Genomic DNA, 13,486 nt, shown 5'->3' with positions numbered 1-13,486 from the left:
TTGTACTGAATAATTTTCCCCCAAGAGAAGCAAACTATTGTGATTTGTTTCAAAGAAGTGGGAGGGGTGAAAACACCATATTTTTGCATAAACTGCTCATAATTTACCCCTTCACTTTTAAACTATGCTGTTCCTAAGCAAATACAGGCATTGTTGCTCTAGCTGTACAGCCAAGTTAACAAGCTTCTAGTTTCATGAGCAAGCAACAGACATGTTCAGTGAAAACACTTACCTGTCCATGCCATGCATAGTGCAAAATGATGGCAGAGTTGGGATGGTTGCCAAGGAAAATTGGCATGAGCGTGGAGATGAGTTCATGGCGCAAGGTATGCCAGGAAGTGTTGATCTGCAATAAGGCCAATACCAACATATCTGGGCAGTGCTTGATTGGAAAACTGAAGAGCTGCTTAACCTGCTCATACTGTCCCACTTCTGCCAATCGTAACAGAGATTCAATCAAATCCAGGCTCTTCCTAACAGAAACAAAACAAAAACAAAACAAACAACCCCCCCCCAAATTAAATAATAGTTAACTTGCAGGATACTAGATTCAAGCATTTTGTAGCACGAACTGCAAGACAATATAAACTAGCAGCCATCACGAGCAACCTGTGGCCCAGCTCCTATCAGATCAGGTTATGCCTATAGGAACATGCTCATTTTAGAAATGTAACTCAGATTTTGTAAAACAGTAAGAGATCAAGAGCTGCTTATTTTGTTAGGGAAGCAGACCCAACACCAGTGATCGAGTTGAGCTGGAAATGGTCACTTGGATAACTCAACCTCAAATGCACTTCCAGAAAGGGAACTCCTCCCACACCCCACCTCTGAAACTTCAACACATTCTACTTGCTTTGTCTACTTCACAGGCAAGTAACCTTTGCCATCTTGTCCCACTTCACCCATATGTTCCAATTCCCTATTTTGGGCYGTATTACAGCAGCAGAAGCAAATCTTCTCTGAAATCAGGTATAACACCTACAGATAGAAAAATGTGAGCAGCTTTCAATAGCCAAAGCTTACAGACTGCTCYCCTGGACTGTGTCAAAGCACAGGATGTAACAGCTCAGGAAGAGCTGCTCAATGCAGCTTTGTGCAGTAACTACATCCATCTACTATTTAAAACTCCTTACTTATTTCATATAAATGGAGCAAGTTTCTTTGATGTCACCTTTAGAAAGGCAGCTGAAATTCGTTTTTACCTTCCCCCTCCTTTCAGCCCGTAGCATCTGCCAAAATATATTAGTAGGAATTCTCTGGACGGCCAGAAGACTCCCAAGAAAAACAACTGACAGTGCAATTTCAGCTATTACGGAAGTACATAGGAAGTTCTGATAATACCAGACCTTTCACCAATCAAGCATGGAACAAATGCTAATGGCTGATCTACTGGAATGTACACACAGCTACAGTAACTCACACTGTATGAAGATAAAGCTGTATTTGACTGGAGAAGGAATTTTACTCTACATCTAAGCAAGAAAAGGAGGTTTACCATGTTGCAATTTCTCGATTGTCATCCTCTGGTGGAGCTTTCAGGATGTCTGTGGCAACAGTATGACATGGGTAGTCAGCAAAACAGAAGATGTCAGGGTTGATGAGGGAATGCTGAATGAAGGAGAGCTGAAACAAGGGATGTAAAAACCGAGTTTAGGTCTTGAGAGTTTCAGAGTCTACTTCAACAAGCCACTACAGAACAGTTTCTAGCCCAGCTGCAAATCAGAATATTACTAAAAATGAAGACAATGTCCCAGAAGCAGATAAAATAAAGATCAACTTCTTCCAAAACAGGTATATCAGACTATTTTAATAACATACCCGAGTCCTATGCTTTTAGGGCCCATGATTATAGTGTTTATTCTCAACTTTGGCTAGATACTAGTTCTTTTGTCACCAACTTGTGTGCTGAACCTGCGTGCAAGTTTAGGTGTCCAACAGATACAGCTGGAATGCTAGCGACCTACCTGGCCCTCCGCGTGTTTCCAAGGTCTGTATATGGCGTTAACTGGAAAGACTTCCATGCCTAATCCTCTCTGGATGCCAAATACCACAATCTGCAAGCCCTTGCTGTCCCGAATCTGAAATCCTGGATGGTCCAGTTCATAGGTTACTACTTTGAAGTCCAAACTAGGGTTCTGCAACCAGTAAAAACAATAGAAATTAGCTGGTCTTAAACATTAGTCTCCGGTACCTGGCGGCAGGAACTTCACTTCATTAGCATTTTGTTCAGCATAACATCCACCCTTTAGCTGCAGGCAAAATTACTTTTTTTTTTTTTTTTTTTTTAATGATTTAGATAGTTATGAGAATTTAATGCAACTTAATAACGCCCAAAACTAGCTTAGGAGTTTGCATTTCCTCAAATCCTATCAGTAGCTGTAAAACTTCAACCAGCTGTATATTTAATTAGTAAGCTTTAAAACAAGAAGTCACAGTTCCTCTCCTAGCACATCCCATTCCTGCTCTCCAGACCCTTTCCTGCTCTCCAGTATGAGGCAACACGGCTTGACCAGCAGGTTTCAGATTTTCCTACTGAAGGATTTAAGGTGTCAATAGTTTCAAAACACCCATTATATTTTCAACAATAGTATGAAAAAAGGAGGAAACTTCAGCCATTATGGAAATCAGAACCCTCCTTTTACATACAAGGGAGCACCTGGAATTACCAATGATCTTGTCACTCTCCTCATAAGCTGATACAACATAGAGYAAATTCAAAGCTTATCAGGTGCCTGGGAAAGACTCTAGTCAATTATACCAAGGTGGACAGAGAGTGCCTGAAGGACAGCAAACACTTTCTGACCAACAGCAGGACCTGTTAAGTCCCACTTGTGAAAGCTGTAGCCAGTTATTTCTGCAAGATGCACAGTCTGTCCTGCAAGCAAAATATCGTTGGTGAAAGTCCTCTGGAATGTTACAGAAGATAAAAGCAAGAGAACTCTTTGTAATCATGAGGGTAATACACCTAAAACCTACTAGARCCTATAAAGAAAAGTGAGATGCAGATACCACACAGACAGCAAGCTACCTGTRTGTTCTAAGGATAAAAGGATTATAAGGATAAAAGGATAAGGATTTATTTGACATAAAATGGACAGAAAAGGAAGCAGTACTTATGCTTCACTGTGCAACTGTAAGTGATAGTACGTGGTAGAGTTTTCTCTGAAATTTGTCATCGTACCTAAGCGTTGAGATCTTTAGAAATGGAACAGAAACACTACATTTCCTTTTCCTCAAGGATGCCAATAAGGAAGGAGCTTTCGAAAGCTGGRTGCCTGCTGCACATCATGAGCAGAGAGTTCTTCAAACATAGAACACCTGAGCAGCCCATGTACATGAGAGCAAACGGGACAGAATACATCTCTCCACTTGCATGCAAGACACCTGCACAGGCAGTTTTTAAACTTCCTGCACAAATCACCAACACATTCTTGTTCAAGTAGAAGATAATGGAAAAGAAAATGTTAACAGCAGAACAGTTATTTTAATAAGACTCAAATCCATGCAGGCTGTTAGCAGCCCATTAAGCCTTATATTCACACCCAGATACTACCTTCCTTCAAAGGGGCTGCATTGAAGAGCAAGATGCTCACCAAACTTACCAGCTCTTTAAGAACATCAATCAAGACCTCCACATTCCAGGTATGGGCTTGTGCTCCGTCACTTTTATCTTTCCCATCACTCCAAATCCCACTGCCAGGAGCCGAAATAGACTGCAAGTTAAAGACACTAGTCAGAAACTAGTTTAAAACAACCTTGAAAGACACTTTGAGCTTTTAGCTGCATAATCTTCTGCACCACGAAAGAAAACACAGGTTCAGACTGGTGAAGACACTAGCCGTACACTCCTGAGAACATCTTTCCAGAGTGTTTTAAAGATGCCTATTGCAGAATTGCTAACAGGTAAATATATAACAACAGTATTAGCATTTTAATTCAGGGCTAAAGTTTCACTTCCCCATGTTCTGCTTATTGCAGCACACAAGGCCACTCCAGCAGAGCACTCACTTGTAATGGAATTCCGTCCGTCAATCCTGAATGAGTCCGAGCCATCATCCCCAAAACCCTGGCGACCTGGGCAGCTGTGACCTCCCGAACACCAAACTGCATGATTATGTTGCGACACTCTTCCACRCTACAACACAACAAATCGGATACACCTTAGTGCTACAGCAGCTTTTACGATGACACACAACGGCTGAACAAAATCATGACCCATAAAGGACGAGGCAGAGGGCAAGGAGAAAATAACTGTACACTGCAAAATATGACAATCCACCTAACTTCATAGTTTTTAYTACCCAGATGATCCAACATAATAAAAATCTCCTAGAACAAGCATGAAGAAATTCAGTAAAAAGTTCACACAGTCCTTTCAATACAGCATRTACTGCCAGATACTGAATTCAAAACCAGGTCTGCTTAAATCACAATGACAGACGCTTTATTAAGTAATCTCAAGTACTTTTACTATGCAAGGTCAATCAAAGTAATAACGTAGGGTAGCATTCACTCTGATGTTTGTCAATTAAAAGTGAAACACWGGCTGCAGAAATGCACATTTTGAACTACGTGCGTTATGAAGTTGTGATAACGTGCCTTTTAAAAGAATCTAAACCAGAGTTTTTCTCATCAGAGGCCACTAGCAAAAACCTTCAGGGAGCTTGAACAGCAAACATTGAGCAGATGGTCAAGTACTTATTTTAGAAATGAGGCATTTTTTTTCCCAATATTTATTTCACTTTATGTGAATATTGCATAAATAGGCCAGCAACTTAAGATTTATACAGCGTCAGCACAGACCAAAAATTATGTTGCCTTAATAGACACATRCTACCTAGGGAATTCATGTTTAATACCTCCAACTTGCTATTTATATTGTGTGCTTCTGTATTTCACTCCATAAAAAATAATGGAAGTTAAAACAGCCYGAGTTCCAATCACTCTTGGAAAATGAATAGAAGTCTTTTAACCTGAAGTTGGATTTGTGCCAGGACAGCAGATATAGAACAGGAAATAAACTTTAATATATTAAAATTAGCTCTCCAACAGGCACAGATCCCAACTAGAATCTGGTTTCTCCTTCCACTTTCCTGGTAGCTATTTCTGTTCACCATTTCACACGTCTACGTAGCACACACGACAAATTTAATGGGATACTCGTGCTAGGCCCTAGCAGGTCAAGGGAACGGATGTGCACATGGGCACATTCAGAATTTCAAACAAGGAACAGCGGGCAAGACGACTAGGAAACACCATTTTGAAGATGTGGCGGTAGAAGAATGGCTACAAAATATAGAAGCAGAACATGGACAAGTCGAATGCAGCTGCATTTTACCCAAATATACCAAATTAGGCTGGCAGAAAGACTAAAAGTCGCTTTCAAGAGCTGCTTTCTTTCTGGCAATACAGCACCACGAGTTGATTCTACAGCTTCAGATTAAAACTCAATACTAACAGAAAGCTGCTACTGGTCAGCTCTCCTAAAGCAATGTTCTGCTTTCAATTCTTCTGTAACAGGCTTCATGTGAACATTTAGCTAAGGGACCTGAGAGGATTTATTTGGAAGTCATGCTTATCTTGCCATTTTCTTTTAAAAATAATGGATGTTGAAGGCCATGTTCTTGTAATAACTTTACAAGGGATCTGGATGCTTTTATTACCATGAGAAAGTCTTACAATGTCAACAGATATGCTGTACACAACATGGGAAGTAAAATAGAAAGCAGGAAATAAAACTGATGGCTTCATAATACCGACTAAAATTCCACTCATTTTAGTGAAGGTGTTCTTTGACTTTACCTTTCATCTCGAGAGCAAGAAACAACCACTTAGATGTTTGTTTCCCTTGTAATAAATCAAGCAAACGTTTTACTACCAACCTCGTACAAAAGCCATAGCCAACTTCTTGCATGAAGTCTGCCAGAGAACTCTCCATCATGGTTTTCGCTATCCCTCCAGAATCAGGCAGGATCCTGTCCATTAGAATGTCCCGTTTTTCAGGGTAGAGAAGTGGTGCAAGCACCACGGGGCAACGCTCCTGGGGAAAATCTAAAGGAGAGAGAGTAAAATTCCTTAGTGTCAAGTTAAATAAATAAAGAGCACTACCGCATTACTCCATCCCAGATTCTCCACGGAAAGTCACACACTCCTAGGACCCTAGATCGTCAAGCAGATTAGCCTTATGGAGGTTCACAGCCGACGTGGAGGCACACTAAGAACTACAGACTGTCACCAAGAGCAGTCATCCAAAGAAGGCACAGAGCAGGAAATAATAGAGCAAGTAGAACAAGCCTCTTCTCTAAATCAGGAAGCATTAGAAAACAGGAGCTGCTACGAAGCCGCGAGCTTGAAGTTCAGAAATTTAAAACTGACTTGAGGATGGAGAGAAAGAGACTGCACCCCTCTTCCTTTCAGGRAAGCAAAGTTTAAGGTGATGTAAAAACCAGAGGCACAGCTGAGAGTTTTGCTCAGAGCGGAAAGCAGCAGAGGAGACACATTATGGGTGGCTGTGTTATCTGCGAGATGAAGCCTGATGTCTCCACAGCCTCTTGGGACCATTCTCAGAAGGTACCCAATTTTACAATGTAGGGCAAGGGGAGGAAGGGAATTAAAGGAGGCAATTCACAAACCACATCGTTCTAATGAAGACAGACATATGAAGAATAAGCAGCTTTTTGCTCCTGCATATAGGGTGCATCTCTCTAGGTCTCTGGAAAGCAACACTCAGCTTTTCAAACTGTAATGTATGAAGCTKTTATAGTCGAAGCCCAAAATATCATCCCACATGAGCAACCACAGACTAGGATATTGCCTGCTTAATATTAATCAAAAAGTATGCTATTAAAAAAATTCAAGCCTTGAAGCGGTCTCAYGTCAATGCTCATCAAAAGAAAAACATTACAGCCAACTGCCAGAGAAAACAGTATTTTTCCTCATTCAGTTTAGAGTTGTGGGAGGTGCTTGAACACATTCTGCCAAGATTTCCACCTCAGCAGCCTCTCCTCCACTTCAGCAGAGTGCACAGCAAGCTGCAAAAACCCACATCAGAGCCTGCCTTTAGTCAGGCTTCCTGACTGACCCTCCACTTACCTCTACGTAATGTTTTGAGGAAAGCGTCGATCTGTTCCTGTCCTACCCCAAAGGCTCCCTTCTGCCCAAAGAGGAGATGGGAGAGGAGAAGGTGCAGGACCTCTATTGCAATATCTTGGAAGCCACCTTCTTGATTTCCACTGACGTCCGCGTCAATGTAAGAGCGCAAAAGATCCGGGAGTTTCTGTTTGATGAACTGGGCAGCTTGGGAGCACAAGAGAGGTCAGGGTCAAAGTTTTGCTTCAATTCAGACACTTGTTTTAGTTATGTATCATTTTCTTGCTCTTATCACAACCTTTAACAGCTCAGACTTAAAAAGAYGACTCACAATCCATTCCTCAGAGCTCAACTGTCAATAAGCATCTCAAAGATAAAAAAAATAAATCACAAGAACTATTTCACTCACGTAGCAAGTGAGTCACAGAAACAACCTCTGCCCATGCATCTTGTTAACAACCCTCACTACAAAAAGTATCCCCGCTGCAGAATTTTAGAAACTTCGCTTACCAAAGCCTCGTAGATCTGAGCTGAAAGAGTTCAGTAAAGCGAGACCAAAAATCACCTATAAAGAGTAACAAAAAAAGACATCACGGTTAAGAGTAAATCGTCCTTTTGAACGTCAGACTTAAAGGCACATCAATATTTTGGAAATAAATGTTCACCTACCTCTTGAACTTTACTTAACTTGATGACTTTACTCAACTGGGCAAATAAATGGGGTGAAGGCTTCAGACTCTGAAACAGTTAAAAAAGAGTTAAAGTTGCTTACACAATCAGATTCATTTGTAACGTGCCAGGTAATGTAAAGTCTATCTGCAGGACTAGAATTTCAGTAACTATTTGCTGTATCTCAACATGAAGCCTATATTATATCAGTTCCAGAGTTTTGTATATTTTGGAATGTATCCACATTAGAATTTCCTTCCCAAATATCCCACTGCAGCTAGCTTTGGTATTAAACTCTCACTAGAAATTTCATACTAAAAGAAACACAGCAGCACCAACAGTTTATCTTGGATCTGGCCATCACAAACAGGCCGTACGCTTACACTAACAAGATATAAAATTAAATTTTAGCAATTCTGACACCTTGCTTAATCTAGAAAAACAAGTTCTGGACAAGCTTAACTTTTGAAGACTTTGGTACAACCCATCTGAGAAACTGAAAAGTGGTTGTTTTCCAAGACCAATTCATTACAGTTTCTGAGATGAGAGCCCTTTTAGAGAGTATACGAACCTTCTGATAGTGCAATGGATTGTCAATGGCGTAGGACAGCGTCGAGATAAAGTTTGGTTTTGTAATCAGCGACGCACACTCCTGGATCAAAAATTGGGTCTGAAAAGAATAAGGAAACATTAACATTCTGTTTTGTCACAGTATGACAAAATAAAAACTCTACTCTTCACTATGTGCAGCAGCACTAAATAAAGCTGCTAAGGTATTTGTCTTCTTAGTGAAGAAATTCTGATTAGTATTTTCTGATCGAGAAAGTGACCAAACACTTTCCACCAAAAGGCAAAGCAAACTGCATTTGCAGTACACTGTGCTTCACTTACTGCTCTGAGACAACTCAGAGATATTTGGGMTTTCTTTATTAAGAGTTAAAAAAGTCTGTGGGAAAATTGCTTAAGGATGGAAAAACACTCCTGAGGATGGACAGACATATCCAACACCAGAAGTGCCATTCAGTAGACCTGGATAAAGCTTAAAAAAAAATAAATAAATAAAACCTTTCAGAGTATGGTACCTGGTGATCAGAACCACTGTACTTGGGTTGTTTTTTCCAGATCAGGGTGTTTTAAGTGTTAGAGACCAACAGGGGGTTTTTTTGTTTGTTTTGTTTGGTTTTTTTTAATCTTTTTGACTAGAGGGTTGAAAAAGGGCACGTAATTCAAAGGCCACATCCCACAACGGAAGCTGTCTTGAAGCTACCATCGCTAACCTGCCCCACTGCAGATTTCTAGTAACCCAAAACATCAAGCAGATGCCTCAGTGCAAATGTTACCTGATGGAAATCTTTGCCACTGCTTTTACCATCGCCACTGAAATCCACGTGCGAGAATAGACAGCGTAGTAAATGCCTGTCTGCCTCGGGACCGTGCCGATTCACAATCTGAAACAAATAAACCCCCCCAAAAAAACCAATTTGGTAACAAAGTCATTACAGAACATRAGCTGGGACTCAATGATATATCCCTAAAATGATATTTTAGTAATTTCACTACATTAGTGTTCGACAAAATGTCTGGTTGCTGTTTTTTAATCAGTAACCTCTAAAGAAAAGCTATTAGCCTTACCTGCAAACGCAAAGTGTTGAAAAAGAGCTAAGAAAATAAACTACAGAAAAGTAATTTACAYGGAAACTATATATTTTATGGGTAGTGGTCTGAAGGAGAAGTGCTTTTTTGCATCACCTGGAGCATTTCTATCTTGTCTGCCACTGAATCAGGCCAGAATCCATATGGTACCATGGCCTCACTCTTGCTCATTCTTTCCGAGCTCCTATATCCAAGTTTGCAAGCCTTGGGATGACTGGTGTCCCTGTGATATGGTGACCTATGCAGAAAGTCAGGCCACTGTGCAACATCTTCACTGACCTGGCAGCAAGTTTCTTCTAATAGTTTTCAGCAGCTGTCTCACTCATTACTTTAACAACAATGTATTAATGTCCCCTACTATTTGCCTTAAAATTTAACTCTTGCCTATGACCAGCTCAGCAGCTTGCTCTATGAAGGACTTCACAATRGTTTTGTGGCATTTGGCTTTTTTTTGCTCGTTTACTCTCCCCACTCCCTCCCAACTTCATCTATTTGATCGCCATTACTTAGTTTAATAAAGTCCACAATTGCAGAAACTTGAAGACGCTTTATTAGGAACAACATTACCTGTTCAGGCAGTTAGCAGCTATCACAAAATCCAACCTTCACCTATCGGCTCTATTTTTGCTGCTGCTTCCCCCTTTCTAACTGAAGAACTGACACAAGARGCAGGCACACACCAACCTATACTCCATTTTTCTCTGTCAGAATAAAGAAATGAGCTTGTCACAAATATCTTAGGGCTAGCTCTGCATCAACCAGAGACTACAACATCCTTTCTCATGCTATGTTGACCCAGAGTAAATAACCTACTCTGGGTCGCCTCACACAGCACTGTCAACCCATCATCTCCCACGACCAGCAGATTTATATTAAAGGCAGCAAAACAGAATTGACAACGAGTGTTATGATGCTGGGTCGGACTTCAGAAGACAGACAAGTCCTTCAGACAATCCCAGTTAAACACATAGATTTAGACATGGCAAGAGGGGTGGAAAGCAGGTTTTGTCTCCTACTGTTCAGTGAGCTATTGGTGCCATTAATGAAGAAGAATTCATAGAAATTGGTGGACACAGACGGAAACTCCRTATTAACGTCAGCAGCGCAACTTCACCACATCAGAATCGGACTGCTTCTTCATTTAGAAGTAGCTTCAGGAGGTAAATCATACAAAAGTTTAACATATGGGGAAAAAAAGCAATGGCTGGCAGTGCAGTGCAGCATGTTTCAGCTCCAGCTATGCTCATGCAGAAGTTTTTCCGAGAAACTGAATGAAAGTTTAGCTTTCCTGCAGGAAGAGCTGGGGAATAAAAAACCTTGCCACTGGCCACTCTCCTCATCTATCAGACAGCCTATCTGACCACAAAGTGATGGTTTGTAAAGAATAACTTCCACAAGGCACTGAATGTTTCAGGAGAGCAATTCAAGGTAGTAGCACGTTATACAAAGCAGAAACCTGGCAGGTTTTTTCAGGAAAAGGGCTGAGCATTGGTGGCACCACAATAAGAACGGAGCCTGGCAAAGTCAAACTATCCAAACATATTTGCTCCCTAGCTACTTTTCTGCCGTCTTAATCGTTTTAAACTACAGGCATGCTCTAAACTCTCAGCTCTGGGACAAGAAAAGGTCTATCAAAAATAGCTGAATACCTTCGAAACTGCCAGCATTCATTCTTACAAGAAAAGTATGTGCCTTTTGGCACCTGTTAAACTTAGGTTAGTTTTATTCTATAGTTAAACAAACTGCCAGTGCATCTTCACATATCAACTAAGAAGAATGAAGCGTGAGTAAAGGCACAACGAGGTCTGTTAGGACTCAATTTTGCACATTTTGACAGCCCTAAGGTTCTCCCTCAACCTTACCATAGTGTTTATTTCATTCTTAAGTATGAACTCTGAACTACCTGAATCTGAATTTTACCAGAGATGAGCTGGTTTCCGTTTATTAAAACATAGAGTTTGGTCAAAAAATAACTCTGCTCCTCGACAGCCAGAAAGCTTTGCTTTACAGGATGAAAGTATCCACAAAGGCCTTCCCTCCTCCACAGCGAGGATTTCCTTACCACTAACTCAGGAAAAAGGGAATCCATAAAAAACTCTGCAGAGAAATAATTTTTTTTCTTTTCTCTCTTTCTCTCTCTCTCTCAAAAAAAAAAAAAAGAAAAAGAAAAANAAAAATCAGCTTACAAATGCATAAAACTTTCAAGTTTTTGAAACTGTCTTAAAGCATCACCTACATCAGATGATGACCAAAACTACATTAACACAGAAGACAATCACAGAAGTTTTGCCACAGTTATCCTTGTGAAAACACGTGTCATTTTGGTCAGATACGTAAGAGGCAGAAAAGTCTAGAGCTTTACTAACAGAAACTATTTTCACTAATCCTTCACGAAAAAAACTGCTCCAGATCTGTCTTATCCTACCTATTCTGTATGTTTAGAAGCAATCCTTGTAAAATGTTTTGTGTTATGCCAAAAATTACATGAAGCAGCTGACTGTGAAACAAGGGAGTTAAAACAGAGGTGTAATCTCTTGAACTATCAAATGAAACCTTGTGCTAGCAACCACACAAGGAAAGCGATACAAACCAGTTTTAAGATCTCCACATGCCCTAGGCATTTAGGAATTTAGTCCTGAAAGGCCAGAAGATCCRTTTTTCAAGTAATTACAGACAAACCAGCTATCCCCGCCCCAGACAAGTGTGCAGTCTCTTGACATAGYAAGGCTCAGAGGTCCCCAGTTAAGCCTAAGGAACAATTTGTCCCCATTGTAAAGATCCATATGCCAACTTCTGCTAAACCAAATATTTATGGTCATTTACTTAGTTTTTCATGGAAAATCTGCAAGTAATAATCCACTCACATCCTGCTGCAAAGCTAACACATTTAACAGCATGATTTCAGGCAACTCCTTTGCGTGCACTGAACTCACAAAAATGTAGAGTCGTAACTTAAACGGCATCAATATTCTCCCTTGAAAGTACTGCACAAACAGCAATTGCTACACCTCGAAGTTCTGAAGGGTGCATTCTGTTTCCATAGCTTACAAGATCATTTGAAGTAGCTGCACTGAGTACTGCTGAAATCAACATTTCTGACTGAACAAAACTATTTTCCAAAAATTGACTCTCCAACATTCATTTTCTCCTAAATACGTCTCAGTGGACAGTTCTTCCAACCAYCCCTCTGGTTAGGGCTGTTTTTAAAAGAAAAGATCAAACAAGAACTGAACCCAAGTGTTAGATGGGTTTGAATTTATTGTTATTCTGCCTGTCTCCTGATAAGAAGGAAAGAGGAACTGCACTTGAGCAGCTCAGATAACTGCTCTTCACTAAGAGAAGGTGCAAAAAAACTTCTATGACACATTAAGCGAAAGTATTCAGATGCAACCAGAATTTCTAGACCTATTTCCTATCTTAAGGTATTTGTTTTCAATGTGACACCTGTGATGAACAAATAGATATCGTTTCACCCCTCTCCCACCCCATGATGTTTTCACAGAACTTCCCYGAATTTTAAAGATTTAGTCTGAAGGAGCGTAGGAAGGTTTTGTACACCACAATCCAAGAGTAGCACGTAATTCTAATACAGAGCTGCAAAGTCAGAAAAGGCCTCAGCTCTGAGAAGCTGCCTTATTCCACGGTCAGATCGATGAAACCAACCAAGCTGCAATTCCAGGGCCTGAAGACAGCACATAGCAGTGAAAATGCTGTACAGTACAACCGCAGAGACAAACTCCATTCAACATTCCTAGTTTCCTTTCCAAGGTTTCCTTTGTAGTATTATTGGTTTACTTACATGTTGTATTTCCTGCTGGCTGGCTCGGTAGTTTTTCTTGGTTAAATTGTCCACCAGGTAGCTGATTTGAGACAAGGCCAGCGAGAGCGAGTCAAGATTCATTGCTGGTTGGGGCGGAAGCAGGCGGCCGAGCCCGGCGCAAAATCACCATTATTCCCCTTTAGTCACCTCAGAGACAGGTTAATTTTTTTCCCCCAATTAGCCTGTATCTGTTTCTGTGCTACTTTCCTCAGCTCTTCTTTCTCAGTTGTCTTACTCCGTCCTGAAACATGGCAC

At 40.6% G+C, this 13,486-nt stretch overlaps 1 protein-coding gene across 4 annotated transcripts in view; it reads right to left on the bottom strand.

Moving 5' to 3' along the window:
- CNOT1 (CCR4-NOT transcription complex subunit 1) overlaps positions 1 to 13,486 on the bottom strand; it is a 45,154-nt gene extending 31,668 nt beyond the window's left edge. For all 4 annotated transcript variants that reach the window (XM_026034414.1, XM_026034416.1, XM_026034415.1 and 1 more), the window contains exons 1-12: positions 13,211 to 13,486; positions 9,099 to 9,206; positions 8,330 to 8,428; positions 7,759 to 7,827; positions 7,600 to 7,654; positions 7,093 to 7,296; positions 5,883 to 6,051; positions 4,009 to 4,135; positions 3,603 to 3,713; positions 1,965 to 2,135; positions 1,496 to 1,623; positions 233 to 473 (exon numbers count right to left, since the gene is read on the bottom strand). In XM_026034414.1, coding sequence (XP_025890199.1) covers positions 233 to 473; positions 1,496 to 1,623; positions 1,965 to 2,135; positions 3,603 to 3,713; positions 4,009 to 4,135; positions 5,883 to 6,051; positions 7,093 to 7,296; positions 7,600 to 7,654; positions 7,759 to 7,827; positions 8,330 to 8,428; positions 9,099 to 9,206; positions 13,211 to 13,312 — 1,584 coding nt within the window. In that variant the 5' untranslated portion in view covers positions 13,313 to 13,486. The remainder of the gene's footprint in view (positions 1 to 232; positions 474 to 1,495; positions 1,624 to 1,964; positions 2,136 to 3,602; positions 3,714 to 4,008; positions 4,136 to 5,882; positions 6,052 to 7,092; positions 7,297 to 7,599; positions 7,655 to 7,758; positions 7,828 to 8,329; positions 8,429 to 9,098; positions 9,207 to 13,210) is intronic.

This window comes from Nothoprocta perdicaria, unplaced genomic scaffold (genome assembly GCF_003342845.1).
Source record: "Nothoprocta perdicaria isolate Ctin4 unplaced genomic scaffold, notPer1 scaffold_143, whole genome shotgun sequence".
In the NCBI taxonomy this organism is placed as follows: Eukaryota; Metazoa; Chordata; class Aves; order Tinamiformes; family Tinamidae; genus Nothoprocta; species Nothoprocta perdicaria.
Note: the sequence above shows the minus strand (reverse complement) of the source record. Positions and strands in the feature narration are given on the sequence as shown.